We start from the raw sequence: 20,088 nt of genomic DNA on the forward strand, positions 1-20,088 counted from the left end.
AAGAGAGAGAGAGAGAGCGAGAGGGAAGGAGAGAGAGAGGGAGACTCCCTCCCCTTGCTCCCTCTCCTGCTTCACTTCCAGCTGTTGCTGCATTCTTCCACACGTCGCAATTGGCTGAGGCCGCCGGCTTTTTACGTTGTGTACGTTTGGAGTGTGCGCGCGTGTGTGGATGTGACTGAGGATGTAAAGACCTTCCTAGACATCCACGGGCTGCCCACGCTGCACAGGGAATGCGTTCGCTTTCGAGAAATAAACCGTAATCCCAAGAGAGGGAGACGAGAGGAGTTTATCCTGGATCTCGGAGCCGCTGCGTAATCGTGTCCTTTTCTGCACGATGACAGAAGTGGCCAGTCCCGCGTCGATCATGGTAAGTGCGTCTATGTGACAGAATCCCCCCTTATTTTATCATCCGAGTGTGTGTCTCTCAGTGAGGACACTTTCAGGGTGCTTGAACAGAAACTAATGTTTAATCCACAGCTCAGGCAGTGCTTGAGTGAGCTGTTAAACGATAAACTCAGTATTATCCGACTTTAATTATTGATTTGATTCTCAGCCAATGAAATACATGGAAAGTTTTGATTGTTTCCGTACAACTGATTGAAATATAGACCTATTACAAGTGATTTCACTGGAGATAACCACTAAAATAATAACTGCCAGAGTGGAATACTGGAATATTATTGACATTTAGATTGTATTATAGTATCTCACTGTATTTATTCTAACATTATCCACTATTAAAAGTACCAAAGGCTTATTTTGAGGCCTATAAGAGGACAAAGCAGAGCAGTGTTGTGACTTGTTTTTATTAAGAATGCCATACTGTACGCTGGTAAGAGAAAGCTTCATCCCTCTTTAGACAAAAACAAACCTAGAGGATATCTTTGATATTAGTGGATCAGTCCATGGCACAAGCCTCTACACATCAATTATTCCATGACTCACACTTGCTCTATAGTTCCCATGACCTCACTGAGGCACAACAGGTTGCTTCCCCTCTAATGCAGCCAATCCTGGACTAACTTGGAGACCAACCAACAAATTAAAGAATCCAGACCGAGAGGCATCATCAGAGATGTCAGTCTCACCTCTTTAGCATCTCACATTTCTAAGCATGGATGATGAGTGTGAGTGTCTATTGGTATGTGAGTGTGTCTAAAAGGAATGCATTAAATCCGATCTGATGTCTTATTTCCTTTGATTTTTCCCAGTGAGTAACGCATCATGTGGAGTTGGTCTTGTTACTAATGTGGAAACAAGTATGCTGCATATTACAGCTGTGGATCCTAGTGTAATTAAATAGGTTGTGGATTTGTCTTTGGTGTTTTCAACCACAGCACTTTACTCAGATAGCAACACACTTGCGTCTTTAGTATCTCTATAATAGTGAGTACAGAGAGCAGAGATTTTAGACAAATTCAAACTTGCCATGAGTTTTAATGTGGTTTCATTATAGCAATACTGCCATCAGAATGCTAAGCTAATATTAAAACGTTGGCTCTGGCCATGATGTGGAAACCAGAAGGGTATAGCTGCAATCCTACGAGGCCTCAACATACCAATGCTGCTATCAGCTAGGTGGCTGAAAACATTATGATATAAGTGCACGTACACATAGAATACAGCACTTGAAAGGTTACGTTTTTTCCACCGTGTAGAGGTGATGTTGTCAAGGTATCCATTTCAGCATTTCCTCAAGGGTGAGTACTGTTCATGTGTTTACCACGTATATGTCAGTTTGGAAGAGGTTGCACAGAGGCACTGTCCACTGTCTGGCTTGGATTCTCATCAGTGCAGTATAGGAGCACATTTTGTTTGGAGATATTTATCTTTGGATTCTTTAGTCTGAGCTTTTGTCCATTTCCTTTTCTTTTGCCGACCTGTCTCCCCCACACGCTCAGTATGCCTCTTTTGATATCTCAAATTCCATCTTTCTGCCTTCCTCTTTTCTTTTTTATCCAGCCATCACAGTTTAGCTCACCCTGACCTGTCTTACTAATGTGGGTTATATGACCCTCTGCCAAGTCACTGTCCCTCCTAGTCTCTCTGTCATATCCGGACCCTCAGAAACCCAAACATTAGTTGATCCCTTGCATATGGCAGTGAAGGTAATCTGGGCTTTTCCAAAGACGCACACACCCTCTGCAGAAATTCAGGTTAGATTTCCTCCAACTTTGAGTCAGCTGCAATAACAATAGACTTTATTTCCTGTGAGGATCTTGCATTTCGGTAAACGAAAAAAAAAAAAAAGTGTGAGAGAGTCCGAGTTGGAGAACAATACTGGTGGATGTTTGTTGTGTTTTAATAGGAGCTCAAGGTCAAGTTGTGTTAATCAGCTTGCAGTTTTCATCAAAACACACACTCACATTCATTAAAACACTCACACATACACACACACACACAAAACCAATGATGTGAGCTTCTTATATTGACCAGTGGCAGAGAAGAACATATTTCTATGTCCAAAAGGAGCCTATCAGCATGTGTGTGTGTGTGTGTGGGGGGATGCTGATGTCTATGGTGTATTTGCATGCATAAAGCATATTTTGAACTAAAATTTTGTTGACGGCATCACTGCACAAAAAACATACAGTGTAGTGAAGAGAAGGGAGGAAGATTACCCCATTTAGCCCCACGAGTTGCCCTATACGAGGGACACAGAGAGAGGGACTCCATATTAAACAGCATCTGTGATACAATGCTGGCTTTGTCAGGTGGGAGGAGGAGAGGGTAATGCTGGAATGTAAGGGGAGGGGATGTTAGTGAGGGACAGAGGGATGGAGAAAGAGGGAGATAAAGACGGAGAGAGGGGAGCAACCAGGCTAAGTAGATAAACAGGCAAAGAAACAGGATTTAAAGCTTAAAAAGCAGATGGGACATATCAAGAGCATGAGAAAGGAAACCAGGTGGGAAGGCGATATTTTTAAACAAGTAAGATACAGGTATTATTCCCAAATAAATGAGCACATTGAGAGAAAAGGACTGAACTGAAAAAGGACTCGCACATGAAGGGAAATGAGACCCCGAAATTCAAGTGGCTCAGTCACATTTTAAAGTATTATTCTTAACAGTTTGGTAAATGGGATTACTGATTACTCAAAGCGCTGACATGCACGATCGCCCACTCATGGCACCCAAACGTGCACATCAACACTATACAATACACAAAGCATTAAGATGCTTTATAGTCTACAAGCACATATTTCATACTGTATATCAAAAAAACCACTTCTAAAACCATCATTTTGGAAATCATTGATTGTGTAACACCCAGGGAGCCACTTTGTGTGGAGTTGGCCGTGTTGCAGAGGGACAAAGATGCAACCAGAATTAGAAATAAACACAATGTAATGCAGCTTTTTGTGTCTGCAATCTAGCATACTCAGACAGATGGAACAATTCCAGCGTGCCATGCAGTTTTGCAATGTGTGTGCAATGAAGTTGCCCTGACCAGCGCCAGTACCTCAAGTCTTTTGCTTATGAAACCAGCCATTTTTTTTCCTGTAACAACCCCACAGCCAACTTAACAGTGACCTTGAGTGCAGCTAAATGTATCATTATTCCCACCTTCACCTCCATTAGTTGGTCAAGTTTATAGCCCAGCACATCATGTTGAGGAGCTGCCTGCCTGAAAACACCCTCTAGCCTAAGGCCAGTGTAAGCCACTTCAATAAAGCAGCCACATGCACTGAAGAGACAGATGGCCAACGATGAATATCTGCATTTAAAGTAGCAAAGAACAATTATGATGATTTGTCTGTTGCGTGTTTTTCTCCTCTTTTGTTTTTTGCTTTCTGACTTTGTTGTTAGTGTTGGTAACCTTGTCTTATTAGATCCCAACTCCAAGATCCCCATTATTTCAAAGATTGCAAATAAGAGTGTTTGTTATGCACATTTAGAGAGTTCCAGCAAAAAAGTTGAATTTCCAATCTTTATTTTAATGTGGAAAACTGCCAGATTTATCCCAAGATTTGTTGTGTAAAAAGACACATGCTTAACCACCTTAAGCATGTGTCTTGCACACATTGCAAAGACTTAACCATCCCAACTGGTGCATTAAAAAATTCTGTGCCAGAACAGACATTAACAACAGTTGAATGTGTCCGGAGATGTGATTATGGGAATGTGGATTGGTGCAGACAGCACAAACAATGCAGAAGGTAATTGAAACAGAGAGAGAAAGACAAAACAGATGTAGAGGAAATACAAAAGAGAAAGGGCTCGACAGAGGGATGAAAGCAGAGGATGAAGAAAATAAAAAGAGAGGATGAGACAGTCTGAGAATGCCGTTATGAGTCCCTCTGTCTTTCTCTTTCGTTCCTCTTTCTTTTTCTATCACCCCTTTCTATTTTTCTCTCCCTCTCTATCTCCATCTCTGTCAGCTGTTCTACAGATGGGATCAAAGAAAGAATGTGTGTATGCACTTTTTGTACTCATGTCCTTGTGATTTTTGAAACATTGTGTATTTATGAATATATTTTAACTAGTCTTCAATTATTTAAAGGGCTAGGTCAGGTGTACGCCAGATTTAGGATTAAAGCTTGTATTAAAAGTGGGTCAGGGCTGCGTGTTAAGGATATTTTCCCATTGGTCAACTCTCCCATAAAAGGAAAAATACCTTTGAAAATGATCCCAGCCTTTCATATCATTCCATTCCAGGAGTTATTTTGTGAGGAATTTACTTTGCCCCTTTCTCTCAGTCTGTGTCGTCATATGCTGCCCATTGATTACTTATTTCCAAGAATGCTCATATTTCCCAGATTGCGTTGGAGCAGGAAATGTCCAGGAAGCTGCTTTGAAAGAAATTGCTCTTTGATTTGTAGGCTACCAGCATCACCAAATCATTATTCAACCAATTATTCACTGAGATACATGCCATAATTCTATGCGATATTCTGCCATCATACTCCATTGTGGCTGCAAAGGAAGTGTGTCAGAGGCACACTGTACTGCTGTACACCTGAAAAACACAAAAAGAACGAATTGGCCAAAAAATGCAGCACTGTAAAGTGGAACAAGCTGTAAACACAACATAGACAACACACCACATTAGCATTGATTTAAGCCATGTTTCTGCCCACCTGGTGAATGTAAGTTAATATTCCCTCTCTTTTACCTCTGTTTTTGTTCTTATTCTGCTCTTTAGCTGATCAGTGCTCTGCTCTCTTCACAAACTAGTTGCTGACTTCTGTTTATTTGGTGCTGGGCAGGTAATTTAGTGTGAGATTATCAAAGCTTTTTGCTGTAAATCCAGCAAAAGGCTGATGAGCTGCCTGGTGATTGGATGATGAGGTTGGTGAGAGCAGTGAGAATGACCCAAAAAACTAAAACTGCAGGCCATGACGCCAAAACAATGAGTTCAAAGATGCTACAAAAAGATGTGGAGCTTAGGGAAACTGTAGAGTTAAGTGATGAAATCTCTGTGGATTCATCACAACAAGTGATACCTTTCACAATAATTCATCCATTATAATAAGATATGAATTAGAGCGTTTTTAAAAAGTAGACTAATACTATCTATTTCTTTAAACCTTCCATAAACCTGCATATATCTAGACTATTCAATGATCTCATACATTAGCTTTGTAGTCCACCGTCCCTGAGGGGTCTGCACAATCTCCAATCACCAAACCTGATGCTATCAGGGACCGCAGTGGAAATCTGAAAATCAGGGCGAGGGGGGGTTGACACACCTCACTGCCTTGCTGAAACTAGAGCACAACAAGGCCAACAGCTTGTCTTGACCTGCCCAGACTGAAGCTCACCTGGCGAACGAAGAAGACGGGGGCCGTGGGGGAGGGTGAGAGCGATAGAGAAACAATGAGGAGGAATGATGCAGTAAAGAAAAGAGAAACAGAGTGTATATATGATGGGAGGGGAGAGTCAAGGAGGTGGGAGAGGACATTCAGAGAGGAAGCACGAGGAGGTGTAGCCATTACACTCAAAACAGACCCCTTGAAGATTGAATTTGACTTTGACCTCTCTGTAAAGCCGCTGCATTTGTCCAGCTGATGTTGCCATCATACTCCGTGTGTTTGCTTTGTCTACACGGGGGGTGAAAAAAAGCAGCGGAATGTGGGGCCTCATATCTTCATGTGATAACAAAAAGAGCTGATGCGTGACTTTATTTGTAGATGTTTGTGTGTGCATAGGGGTAACAAGGGGGTTTGAACTGCGAAGACTAGCGGGTGTGTGTGTGTGTGTGTGTGTGTGTGTGTGTGTGTGTTTAAAGGCAGAAATGGTGTCAAAGCAGCAGAGGAAGTGACCTCACAGAGGAAGCTGGTGTTGAATTAGAGGAAGTGGTATGGAGCTGGCTTTGATTTGCGTTTCCTCTGCGGGTAATTGGAGGACAGAAAGGAAGAGGAGAGAGTGTGACGAAAAACGTTTGTGGATGGGACATAGAGAGGAGAGATGAAGGAAAGACAGGAGGAAGAAGAAGAAAGGATGTGAAAGAATGTAAAGAATATAACAAAGATGCCAATGGTGTAAATTGCGAGATGGACTACATACAGTATTACAGAAGTATTACAGGGGAGGAAGGGGAATATAACAAGGAGAGAGAAGAAGAAGAGAGGAAAGAGGTGTCAGAAGGTGGAAAAGGAAATGTGGTTGGGGTGGTTTCCCAAATGCTGTAATCATCTCTGCTTTGGTGAGAAGTGTTTCACTCATCCATCTGGGCGTGTGTGCTTGTGTTTGTCCCTTTGAATGTGTGTGTGCACACAAATAGAAGGGAGACTGTTTTTCCTTTATTGAATTGCAGGGTAGTGCAGGGGCTGTCCTTGGCACTGGATCTGAGCATGTTAACGCAAACACACATACATTTCTGTGGCATTTTTGATTTTGTTTCATTTTATCTCGCTGTGTTTTCATTCCTCTTTATAATTTATCATTCTCTTCCTTTTATGCCAGTCTAATCCTGTCCTGCTATTTCAGAGTTTTCTCATGCTGCCCTACTTGTTCCCACCCTTTTTTTTTTTCTCTCTTATCATCTTGGACTCCAATGTCAACTCCATTAATACAAAACACAAATAACCATAACATTAAAGCCCTGCTAGTGGCCCCTAGAGGCTGTAATGTGTATTACTCTCTGCGATGTGTTGGGTGAAACAAACAGTATACTAATAATTCTGCTATTCTGAGGTTTGTCCTGTGATGGACGCTTGATGAAAATGCTAAAATTAAAATTGTTAATTTCCTGAGGAGCATGAACGTGATCACCACAAGCTTATGCCATCTTTACATTTGAGTAGCAGCACAAGAAGAAAGCTTATGAAATCTCCAAATTGAAAAGGTGTCACATTTTGATATTTTTTATGAATAATTTGAAATTAGGGACTAATCAGGGACTACCAAAATATTATGAATCATCCTCTGTGTGCTATGAATATCTACAGCAGTTTCAGGGCAATCTGAAATAATTGGGCTAGGCCAAAGTGTTGGACACACAGGTCATGTAACCGACACCACTATCATTTGGCTCTGCTGCTAGGTGGTGACACACACACACACACACACACACACACACACACACACACACACACATTTGTAATACCAGCCAGTAATGATGGCAGACCATATGCAGCATGCCGTGGGAACTCTGCTTTCATGGAACATTCTACCAGCTCTTCCCACTGCGAACCAGCTTTTGTGTGTGTGTGTGTATTTTTCCTCTCAAGTGGTATTTTCCCCCTGGAACACTTTCACACGAAGAGTTCCTCTCATGTGGCAGCAGCTGGGCATGCAGTTGTTGTTTTCTTGTGTGTGTCTGTGTGTATTTCAATGTAGCTTCGTATGGGCATAATGATTGGTGCAGATATGTACATTTGTGTTCTTGAATGACCCTACTGTTGCATGTCTATATCGTGTATGCACATGACTGTATAGAATATTTGTTTACATGGATGTACTGTATGTATGCACCACCATTCTGAGCATGAGCAGTCGGTGTGAGTTTTTACATTTAACCTTTATTTATTCAGTTTTTCAGTCCATTGAGATTAAGAGCCATTTAAGATATCACCTCAGTGCATACGTACAAAACAATACAAGATACTGAAACATAAGAATATACAGATTTAGATGTAAAAATATGATTTGAAACAAAGCAATACAATGATAATATAATTCAATCACGAATAAATGATAATTATATGTGAAGTCTGAGCTGATTTTGTCTCCATCTTTACTGCAGGACTCTGAGCTGATGTTCCAACCGGAGTCAGATCAGATGTCTCCAGCTGAACCCAAGGTAAGAGAATACACACACACACACACACACTCATGCAATCACACATTTTATGTAATTTATCTACAAAGTAGTATTTCAAAATCCTTTGAAATCATGTCACCTTTATTTAAAGGTAAGGAGACAATATGAAATAGTTTATCATTCTGCAAATGCATTTGAGGGTTGAATTTCATGGGGGTCCAGGTTTCATAAATAAATCATTTGTGAAAATGACCCCTCCTCTCTAACTGATGCTCGTAGTCTCCGCCTCTGGACCTGATTGACACAGGGAAGGGGCTGAAGGTCCAGACAGCCACGCCTCATCTGGTGAGCCTGGGCAGCGGGAGGCTGAGTGTGGCAATCACCCTGCTGCCACTCAAAGAGGGTAACACACACACACACACACACACACACACACACACACAGGCCCAGCAGTGTGACAGAAACACACACTCCACAGGTTAGGATAACCAGAAACCATTCATCTTCCCCTCCCTTCCCCATGCCCAGGATCATAGAGTTTTTAAATTGATGTAATTTCTCACAAGTCATGTAAAGGAGCCATTTGTGGTGAAACCAGATGACATAGCCCCCCCTCCCTGCCTATCCCTCCCTCATTGCTTTGTTTCCTTGCCTTTCCCTGCTCTACTTTTCCCCTCCTTTTGCCCTCTGCCCACCCACCTTTCGCTTCATTTCCATGGTGACTGGAGTATGATAGGAGAAAGTGATACTCTATGCTGGGTCACATTAAAGTCAAGACAAGGAGCCAGTCCTCGCACAGGGCTCCTTTGGACTGAAAATATATTTATACAAGCTGCTACATCCACTTTTCTGGTTATTTATTTATTCATTTTTTGTCATTGGGGACGTAACTGATCCCACTTATTGGCTCATGCATAACCTGAACCCGCAGTCAGCCATACAAAAATGAGGACAATGCTGTGCTAACCGACTACAACCCAAACAGCTATAAAGCAGAGATGACTCACGTTACATGGACTCATGACAGCGCCGACTACAACAGAGAGAGAGAAACCCCTCCCACACACACACACACACACACATACGTCTTTAGCACACACAGACATTATTCAGGTTAGCAAGCCCCAGGTGCTATAGCTTAATTACTATTCCAGTTAGTTGGCAAAACACATGATAGCAAAGAGATGGGAGCAAAGATAAAGAGATATACAACATGATGAAATGAGAGAGACACTTGTACAACTGATTATAATTCAATAGCCTGCAGACAGGTGATGGAATACTAATACAAAGTGACTGACATTAGAGTAAAAGCATTAAAACTAAGTGAGTATCTGTCCGTAGTTGCCAACAAGACTGACAAACTGTCACTGACAATACTTGTAAAGTTAACATGTTGTGTGTGGTTCACAAAGCTCTCATTGGATTCCTACTGCAGAACAGATGCTTTTTGTTTTGCCTCCTTTCAGTGCAGTGGAAAATTGTTCTAGCCTTTAAATGGATGGATTTATTCTTGAGGGTTAAGTGAGATCTTAGTCACTTATGAACAATATGTTTTACAGTATTATACAATAGAGGCATAAAAATGAAAAGTCAGTCTTGGGACAAAGTTTGTGACTGAACATTGTGACTTTTCATATTTAACTTTCTTTTTTATGCATAACGCAACTCTAACGCATTGCCTCACACTTTCACAATCTCCCGGCTTGGTGTGCCCTTCCATTTCAGTGAGGAATGCCAACAATGTGAACAAGCCATTTTAGGAGAACTGAGGCTCTGTTTTTCTCTTACAATGTGTTTCATGAAGAAGAATAACCTGTTAAAATTCTCAATATTGAAGGATCACATTCAAAGTCTTGATCACAGACCCCCTATATGGTTCAAAAAGACATATTTGTATTCATGCATCAGTTAAAGTTTTACTTGTATGTATGTTGTCTGTTTGTAATCAGGCTTCCACAGAGTTGGGCAGATCTCCCCGATGACTGACATTCTGTCAAGCCTTATTATATTACATATTTTCTTCATTTTTTTTATTTTACTGATGTTCATATATGTGATTGATGTTCCAGGAGTGACCCGCATAGGCCGGGAAGATGCTCCAATTCCTCAAGATATCACCATCCAGGGGCCTGGCATCGAGGCTGAGCACTGTCTCATCATCAATGAAGGTTGATGTCAATTCACTTCCCACAAAATGAATTCATTATGCTGACAAACCTCCAGATGAACACAGCTCTCTTATATTTAAAAAAACTGTACCAGAATTGCATCTTCACATCGCTAGGTGTGCGAGGGCAAATGATTCTTCCTTTAATCAACTTTTAATCAAACTTTTTAATCAGCTTTTATCTTGGTTCAGTTTCTAATCTTGACAAACATGTGAAGACAGGATGTTCAGAGCCAGTTAGAATTACGATATTGCATTGGCTCAATCGTTCATTTGTTTTAAGATAATCATAGGGTTATAAAAGTGGATATCTTTCAGTGCATTGTCAGTGTATTGTGTGAGTGAAAAAAAATCTTTGAAGAGACAGGGCGAAGCCGAGTGATTGATTTCACTCATTAAGTTTTTTGTGTTGTTTTTTTTTTGTTTCTGTGTTACAGCCCATATAATTAACTGCACTAGGCATTCAGTCCAAAGCCTTGGAGTGAAGATAGAAATAGAGTGGCTGTATGTGAACATTATGATTAAAATGGATAATGTAGTTAAGACTTCAACAGGGGGAAATGTTTTTGCAGCTAAAAATATTACCAGTGAATACAGCGGACTGAGGGTACACTGATCCCCTACTTTCTCTTTACACAGGAGGGGTGGTGACCCTGGACCCCTGTGGCCACCTCTGCAGTCTGGATGGAGTACAGGTCACAGTGCCCACACCACTCACACAGGGTAAGATACACACACACTCTCTCACACTCACACACACACACACACACACACACAAGATAAGATAAGATAAGATAAGATAAGATAAGCTCAACTTTATTCATCCCGAAGGAAATTATTTTGCCAGAATACAAAATACAAAAATTAGAGCAATATACACATGCATGCACGCTATAGCTCAGTTTCATCTCAGAAAGGGCCAATATACTGTACATCAGGTGTTTAACGTGCATGCACACACCAGGCACATGCACACACACACACACAAGCTTGCAACCTACCAGTCAATAAAAGAGGTGGAGTGAAAGATGACTTAACTGCGTACTTTCGGTATTTTGTGTGTGTGTGTGTGTGTGTGTGTGTGTAAAAGAGAGAGAGTAGTTAGTTTGTGGTTTGGTTAAATTGCATTCCTTTCAGTAAGTGTATAAGTCATATGGGTACAGTTAACATTGTGCTGACGCTCTGTATGGAAACAGCGGGGTGTATAGTATGTTTGTGTGTGTGTGTATTTTCACATTAACATATAGGCCGATGTGTTTGTTAGCATTTCCACGTGTTTGTGTATGTGTTTTCAATGATGTAGTGCATGTGTGTGTAGTTCGGGTTTGGTTTAATTTCATAGTGGTTTGGAACAGCTTGCTGCTACAGTGAGTCACAGCTTCCAGCAACTGTAGAGCATACACTACTCATCCAGTTTTCTTGTAGTACAGAGTGAACTCCCAAACTCTAATGTATGTCTTTTCATATCCTCCTGACGGTCCCTGCCAATGTGCCTGTGCCTGTTTTCTGTCTGCCAGTATCTTGATTTGTTTATCTCTTGTCTGTCTGTCTTCTCTCCTCTCCCAAACTCCCCTTTTTTGGGATTTTCTCTTTGCAACAATTTCCAATCTGCTTTCCCTCCTTTTCCTTTCCCTCTCTTATTTTATAGGAGACGCAGCACGCTTGCTTTTCCTTTTCCGTGTGTCCTCCCTTTCTGTGTACGCTTTTCTCCTTTGCATTGTGTCCTGTGTGGCCCGGCTATTTCAAGTTAAATATTGACAGGCCTATTTATCTTCCCACTGTGCTTGGCTGATTCAAATATTGACAACATTTGGTGTGTCTACGCGCACCAGGCCGGGGCATTGTGAAGTACCAGTGGTGGAGAAAAGGACTGAAAGAGAAAAAAGTGGTTAAAAAAAGTCAAAAGGGCATGGTTTGGAAAATTATGGCGAGAGAGAGAGAGAGAGAGAGGGAGAGACCATCTTTCAGGAATATCCAGTGGCCTCAGATGCTCTGGGTTGAGTTAGTCTAACCGCACACACAAACACACACATACGAACTGAAGGGCAGTCTGGAGATGATTAGCCATGTTTAGGAAGTGATCTGTTCTGTGTTTGGGACTTCAGTGCTTGACCTGGAATCACATCAGCTTCATTCCTAAGTCATCGGAGCAGCTGGAAGTCACATGTTGAATGGTAACATACATAATATTAACAGCAATGATGACCATGTTAATCATTGTGTGGCAATGACAGCTACAACTATGGCAGGAGTTCTTGTTTCTTCTTTGTAATGCCTTCAAAAACAAGTAATGGTATAACATCTATTTCTGCACTTCAGTTCAAGTTTCAGTGGAGTTTGGGTATGAAACTCAATCTCCCAGCATTCACACTGGTCTGAAGCAAAGGCAGACCAAGATGCTGAACAAAACACAGCTGCTCTAAAAAGCGTGCTCTCTCTCTTCCTCTCTGTCTGTCTCACATGCACAATCTAGAGTGGATGTCAATGGGTTCATGTTGTGTAGAAAATGCATGGAGACGATGACAAGGTATTTGATAAGAAACAAGCAGACAGGGAGACGGTCACTGATTTAGGCCAGAGGCTGAAGTTTTGGGGATTCTTTTTCTTATTTGCTTAGCTGTGTTATCTTTCTTGTCCAAATTCTTCTACCTTGTCTTCAGCCAGTCAGTCTGTCTGGCATACCCTCAAATCCCTGATCTACCCTCTCTATTGTTGTTTTGTCTCAGAAGTTATAGTAATTACTTCTTAAATGAATTAAGTTCCCCTTTAAATAGAATAAAACCAGCAGTTTACACTGTTTTTAAGTCAGCCTCTATGGTCCAAATGGTCTGGAGTTAAACTACTAAGGTATGTCAAAGAAAGCAGAAGGAAAATAGGTAGGTAGACAAAGAAAAGCTGAGGGGGCGTCTACCAAATACCTCACTGTCTAATAGCCTTTGAACCTACCAACTAAACATAGGGGTAATGGCGCCGTACGAGGTTAGTTTACATAGATGTTTCAGCAAGTTACACCTGTAGCTTCTCTCTTTTCGTGTTTGTTTTTGAGCTCATGCGTTCAATGGCGATATTAACTTTCTCTACGGTATTTAAAACCGTTTGCTCCGATAAATCCTAAGCGTCCGCCCCTTTCGAGCGAAAGTTGGTACGGTCCGGACTGCGACTTGTGGATGTAAATCAGACAAGTTTCCTCCACACGGGGTGAAGAGGAGAGAGGAGGCGGCTCGCTGCTGGGGAGGGAGGCAAACAACAACACGGACACCGGCAGGACAGGAGACATAAGATTTTGGTTTAAACTCTCCGTGAAAAGTTCTTCTGAGGTCATGTCAGGATAATTTGTCAGACGTTAAAAGGAAGAAAATAGTTTTATCTTATCGTCATAAGTGCTGAATGGGACTCAAAAGGTTTGTAACGCATTTCTATTGGCTCTACTAGCAAAAGTAACAAAGTAGCGTTACATTTACTCAGGAACTGTTTTTTTTTTTTACTTAACTGCACCCTTTTTGAGCTACTTGTGTCCTCCCTCTTTTCCTGAATGAAAGGTCTATTTTAGCCTTTTTATTTATGACCCTTTTCAAATTACACACTCAGAACTGTAGTTGTTTCTTTGGAGTTTGTTAGCATGCTGTCTGTCTGTCTGTCTGTGGCCGTGCTAAAGGATGATGCGAGTGTGTTTGATAAGCTCATATTCATCAATGAATGATGGCTGATTCACCAACAAGCCAATGTGACTTTCCTCTCCTGTGTGTTTTAATGAGCACAACCAGCCTCGTGTGCTGTTTGAACGAGTTGCACAATATATCTTTATACTTATCATCATCATCATCAATCGATACATTTGTTTGTCTGAGGTTTTGTCTGATTCCACACTTAAATGTGCAGAGGATAAACAGCATCTGCTCATCAGCTGATATTGTTATTGATTTTTCTTTCAAAACCAAAACTCCATCCAGTTGGCTGCAGCTTAGTTGCCAGCTGTCACAATAGATCAATGGAAATGCTAATGCTGAAAATCATAGAACTGATGTCTATCTATTTTTATAAGCTTTGTGCTCTTTTTTACTTTGCCTTTTTGCTGTGGTAAAATCATAGCGGCCCGTAAAGCACAGCTTCAGGTGTCTTATTGTTTCAACAGGAGTGATTCAGAGCTGAGACTCGATGTAATCCAAATCACAGGAGTGGTGGAAGTGAAATATCTTATTTGCAGCCAAATTTTGGTGATAGGCACTCCCTTACAACCTGTTGGCTTTTTGCATATTGCCTGCTCCTTGTGATGTAAATAACCATGCTGTGCAGGCCTCAGGCATATAAATTAGGTGGCAAGTTCACAGACTGGTGTGACAAAGAGAAGTAGCCCACGGCTATGAGGATAGGCTCTGTGGTCAGGATACCTGACACCTGAAAACAAAACCTGCTTCATTGTTCTGGATATTATTGTGTTCACAAGTCTTTCTTTTTCCTGCCTCTAGCACATTTGGGCTTTTAAAAACCAGTCTTGCATTGTAAACCAGATACATATGAAATATGTGCTCACCAGTCTGCCGCTGTATGTGATTACCTTACGTTCTTTTATTTTTGATAGATTGGAGGTTGTTAATAGTTAATAACAGTGGTTGTCCCCGTGCCTACAACCCACGTCACATCACTTGAGAGAAGTGGTGTGGGTTGATGGATTGATGCTTTGTGGATGAGATTTGAGATAAAGCAGAGAGAGGATATGTACTGAGCCCCTGGTGAGGAGCCAGATTATGCATATGAATGTTTGTGTGTGTGTGTGAGAGAGAGAGAGTGAAAACATGTGAGTGAGTGAGTGCCTGGACTAATCTACACTGACTCCCCTGAGAAAGACCAGTCTGTTTTTTTGTGATGTTACTGCTGGACCTTTGTGCCCCAGAGAGGGTTAATTTGTGGTTCTGAGGCCAATTTACACTCCCACTGGGAGCTGTGTGTGTACGTATCTTTTCACGAATGAGTAAACTCAGCTTTAGTTGAGCACCAAGCAGCTTGTTGGGATCTTGAAGGATACCAGTTTTTCAAAAAAAATCTATACATTTTGATAAAGCAGCTTGGGGGATCTTCTTGGATTGTGATTACTTTGCACATGAAACCTGACCAATTAGCAGGCAAGTGACTTTCAGCCAAGCACGTGGCATGTGATCTTTGCAATTGGTTTATTTTTCGTTCTAACCCAGTGGTCTCACTTTGGCAATCCCTCCACTCATGTTAACCAAATAGAGAAACAGTTTTGAGTTTCCCCTCCTATAACGTTGTGGTAAGAGTGTAGTTTGGTTCACTCAGATCTACTTGGGAACAGAAATTGGCTCCAGACTTGATACAGCTCCTACATCTGTGTCCTCAAAGACTCTGAGGTTAGACTTTGTAGATCGCAAACTTTAAATTATCCTATAAATGTATATACAGACTAATTTCCAGTTTTGTTGTTTTTGGATCTGTCCATATGTGTGCGTTTGTTGGGTGGGTGGGGGTGGGGGGTGGGGGGCATGCTTCGACATGGGAGGGAAACTCAATTTGCTGGTAAACAAAAAAACACGTGAATCAGATTAAACGTGTATTGTTGTGTATGGTGTGTGTGTGTGTGTGTGTGTGTGTAGAGGGGAGTGGGCATGTGTTTTTGAAAGTTATTTAGGACATCAGACTTAAATTTAGTCTGCGTGCAAGCTGTTAAGATTAGAATTTTTTTGATTGGAGGTGGAGGATGCTGTGTGTTCCTTTGTGCCCGACTTTCATCACAGATGGATCTTAGGAGAAAGACTTAGGAAAATATTGGGTCTTCCCTATACATCCACGATAATTCAGGTGTGTGTGTCTGAGGGAACGACAGGAAGTATAAATGTTGAAGCATCAGCTTTAATGTTTCAAAACACTGTTTTTGTTTATTTCTCTCTGTCACAAATGCACGTGCTCTGCTAGTATTTGTTTGTACTGAGGATGAGAAGGAGGAGAGGATTAGCTAGTGGTTATTTGTTAGCTAAGGAGCCCCGAGAGGAAATTAGAAAGAGGGGAGGGGTGGGGGCTGTGAACAAATCATGGTGACACACTTTACCCTCCATTTTAAAGGTGGCACATGGTGAGGCTATTGAGGGTAGGAAATTAGATTTTTACAAGAGCTGACTGCTGGCAGACTGTGTGTGTGTGTGTGTGTGTGTGTGTGTGTGTGTGTGTGTGTGTGTGTGTGTGTGTGTGTGTGTGTGTGTGTGTGTGTGTGTGTGTGTGTGTGTGTGTGTGTGTGTGTGTGTGTGTGTGTGTGTGTGTGTGTGTGTGTGTGTGTGTGTGTGTGTGTGTGTGTGTGTGTGTGTGTGTGTGTGCGCGCTGTTAAGCGAAATACTGAGAGTTAGTGTGAGCCATTAGGCAGACACTGTTAAAAGACATGTCCCCACACACACACAGATACACAGAGCATACACACAAATTACTCATGTCTGGCAACGACAAACACATACTATTAGATCTTGCCCACACTAGCCTTCATGAAGATCTTTTTTAATGTGTGTGTGTGTGTGTGTGTGTGTGTGTGTGTGTGTGTGTGTGTGTGTGTGTTTTTTTTACTCTCTCCTTTTAATCACAAGACACACACATCTTTTGATCTCTCTGTCAGGATGCCACTGCTTCACAGTTTGGGCCCAAACTTGCAAGATTCTGTTTACATGAGTACGTATTTGAGAGGTTCACAGTCCAGCTGTGTAGACTAAACATTTCTTACGCTGTTTTCATGTGTGTGGTGTTAGCACCACCTCACAACTGCACTCAGGTCTCCCCCTGCGCTGAGAAATTACAGCTTTGAAGCTTTAATAAAAAATCTGCTCGCTAGGCACTCTAAGGCAACGTCTAGACTGATATGACCCCCTTTAGCTTAACTGTAATCTCCAGTTTGGCTATTAGCACAACTTTTCAGCGGAGGTGTTTGTGAAACTGGACATGAGGTAGAGAGCGAGCAAGAAAAGGGTAAAAGAGAGATCATAAGGGAAAAGAAAGAAAAACACTTCTGACATTTTTCCATTCAGTCTTTTTCCGTTCGCCCTCTCTCTATCCCCCTCTCGCTTCAGTGGTTGTGTCTGACTTCAGGTCCAAGGAATCTGATGTAACTGTGTTGGAGCTATTAAGGAGGTGCTTTTTTAGCCTTTTACACACATGCTAACGTTGTGGGGGTTTACTGTAATTCTTATCTGAACCTTATACCCTCTGGGATGGAGGGGGAAACAATGGAGACTGCATGTGCGTGTCAGAAGACAGACAAATAAGAAGGGATCTCTTTGTGTTTAAGTCAGTCTCATGATTTTCTCTCCTCGAAATAATTATTGTATCCGTTGAGTTTCTTTTGCTATTTTTTAACATTTTTGTATGTGTGTGTGTGTGTGTGTGTGTGTGTGTGTGTGTGTCAGCAATGCTGTCTCTCTCCCCTCCCTTCTGAAGTATTTGGACAGCTGTGGCTGACTGTGTGTATTACAGAGGTTGTGACCCTGACATCTTGTTTAATACCTGGCTCTCTCAGCCTAATTGATGGCCAGGGCAAACACTGTGGTCTGGAATGGCTTGCTGTGCACGGTCGTGTGCATGAGTGTGTGTCTGCCTGTGAATAAAGATTCCAGGATGATACCAGTTTGAAGCCGTACTTCATAGATAGTGTGTGATCTATACCTAATATACTGTGTATGCCATCATGGTTGCGCTCGCCAAAAAATGACAAGCTTACAATTACCTTTTGAACCAAGTAGTTGAGTAAGTCTGTATTATTCTCTTTATATTACACTCTACCTGATTGTCGATTACTCAATATATTTCTCTGCAATTATGAGTTGTAGCTCTAACTTTACCTTTTGTGTCTGGTTTTTCTCTCCAGGTTATTCCCTTTGTCTGGGTAAGTCCTATTTCTTCCGGTTCAACCATCCTGAGGAGGCAAGCAGAATGAAGAGCATGCTTCCACAAAAGAGCCCTGTGTCAGCTTTAGCCTACAACACAGGTACATACACACACATACATACACACACACACACACACACAGGGAGGGGGGGGGCTCTGGTAAACTCCTTCCCTGACCCCTGAACTGCACTTGATCCCGGTCCTTTCTTCTTTGCTCCGCCTCTTCGCCTTTGTTCTGCCACATCTCCTTTTCCAACTCACTCCTGTTTTCACCAACTCTTCCGTCTTTTCCACCCTATTCTCCTCCCGTAGTCCTCATCAGCTTCTTTTCCCTGACAGGGGTTTCAGGCTAAAGGTTCAGGTAGACACGACTGAGACAGGTGTGTGAGACTGGGGCGATAGTCTTGTGTGTCTGTATGCGTGTGTGTGTGTGTGTTTGAGAAGGACTGAAGGGTAGGGTGGGGGGCAGGGATTTATTTCAGCTCTCTCGTATGTCTTTCCTAAACAATATACTCTCACTGTCACACACCACCTGCTAAAACTTAAATTTAAAACGTATTGGAATGTTTTTGTCATCTGGTGCCCCTCCGTTGCCATGGTGATACAGCTGGACTGGAGTGGAGTGATTGATCGGGCTATGAGCAAGGTGTGTGTGTGTGTGTGTGTGTCTGTGTGTGTGTGTGTGTGTGTGTGTGTGTGTGTGTGTGTATGCCATTATCAGTGGAATCCTGGGTCTTTAAACTCTGAGACATGAGGAATGCGCTCCTTTTTCCCCCAACTTCTCTGATGTTTTGACATGACATACATCTCACCTACACACACATTCACACACACAAACTTGCCATTAACTCACACCCTGACACGTGTGCACCCAAAATGAAGACTCCCACACAAAGCAAAACGAGCTGGGCATAGAAGAGAATAGTCACGATAGAAGGAAGTTGATGCTCGCCAGGCCTCCAGTATAAATCTGCCCATGTATGGACACAAACACCCTGAGTATGTGTGTCTGTGTGTGTGTTTCTGGATCTTATGATGTCTTTAATTTTCTGCCTCATTTCTCTCCACCATGTAAGGTTTGACATTTTCTCACACAGGCTTATATTCAGCTTTTTAGGTACTCTAGTAGTTTTTTTTGCAATATATCTCAGCTAAGCAGTGGTAGAATATCTCATTTATGCTTAAATTGTTCAACACATACGTTCACTCTTGGCATATGTACACATGGGACGTACACGTTTGTGTGTTTCCCTCAGGCAAAGCCACAGTTGTCAGTTGTAGGAAAGATTTTGTGTGTGTGTGTGTGTGCGTGTGACAGTTAAACACTGGGTGGTCTAAGCCAGAACATTGTAATAGCTCCTTTTCCACATAAAGCCGCAGATGAATCTAAAACGCTGTGCAGCCTTCTCACATATTGCCTTCTCCTGTCTAAGTGTTTTACCTGCAGTTTTGAACAGGATAATATTTAGGGAATTTTTTCATTCTGCATCCAAAAGTGGAACTTTTGCTATTAATCAAAAATACTCCCATGTTTAACCAAGTAAAACTTGGTACACAAATAACTACTAGCTTGATTTGTCTCTATAAGATTCAGCAGGAAGGAAGTAACATCGGACTCAGTTGCGGTTAAGAAAAGACCCCCTCACTGCTGAAACTGCTTTAAATAAAGGCTTTAGGAAGGGCGGGGGGGCCTCTTGAGGGTATTCCAGAATATTCTGTGGTCTTTTTCATTTCCCAAAATCCTACTCTTAGGAACTGAACTCGAGTTAGACTTAAAATATTTGTCTTGGATCTAATGGATGGTTTTGTGTGAGGGTGCGTGTGTGTGTGAATG

At 41.8% G+C, this 20,088-nt stretch overlaps 1 protein-coding gene across 2 annotated transcripts in view; it reads left to right on the forward strand.

Moving 5' to 3' along the window:
- Window positions 1-220: 220 nt before the first annotated feature.
- phldb2b (pleckstrin homology-like domain, family B, member 2b) overlaps window positions 221-20,088 on the forward strand; it is a 37,073-nt gene continuing 17,205 nt past the window's right edge. For both annotated transcript variants that reach the window (XM_070852750.1, XM_070852751.1), the window contains exons 1-6: window positions 221-367; window positions 8,192-8,248; window positions 8,489-8,612; window positions 10,282-10,380; window positions 11,019-11,102; window positions 18,235-18,354. In XM_070852750.1, the coding sequence (XP_070708851.1) occupies window positions 335-367; window positions 8,192-8,248; window positions 8,489-8,612; window positions 10,282-10,380; window positions 11,019-11,102; window positions 18,235-18,354 (517 nt within the window). In that variant the 5' untranslated portion in view covers window positions 221-334. The remainder of the gene's footprint in view (window positions 368-8,191; window positions 8,249-8,488; window positions 8,613-10,281; window positions 10,381-11,018; window positions 11,103-18,234; window positions 18,355-20,088) is intronic.

Source organism: Pempheris klunzingeri, chromosome 21 (genome assembly GCF_042242105.1).
Source record: "Pempheris klunzingeri isolate RE-2024b chromosome 21, fPemKlu1.hap1, whole genome shotgun sequence".
Lineage (NCBI taxonomy): Eukaryota > Metazoa > Chordata > Actinopteri > Acropomatiformes > Pempheridae > Pempheris > Pempheris klunzingeri.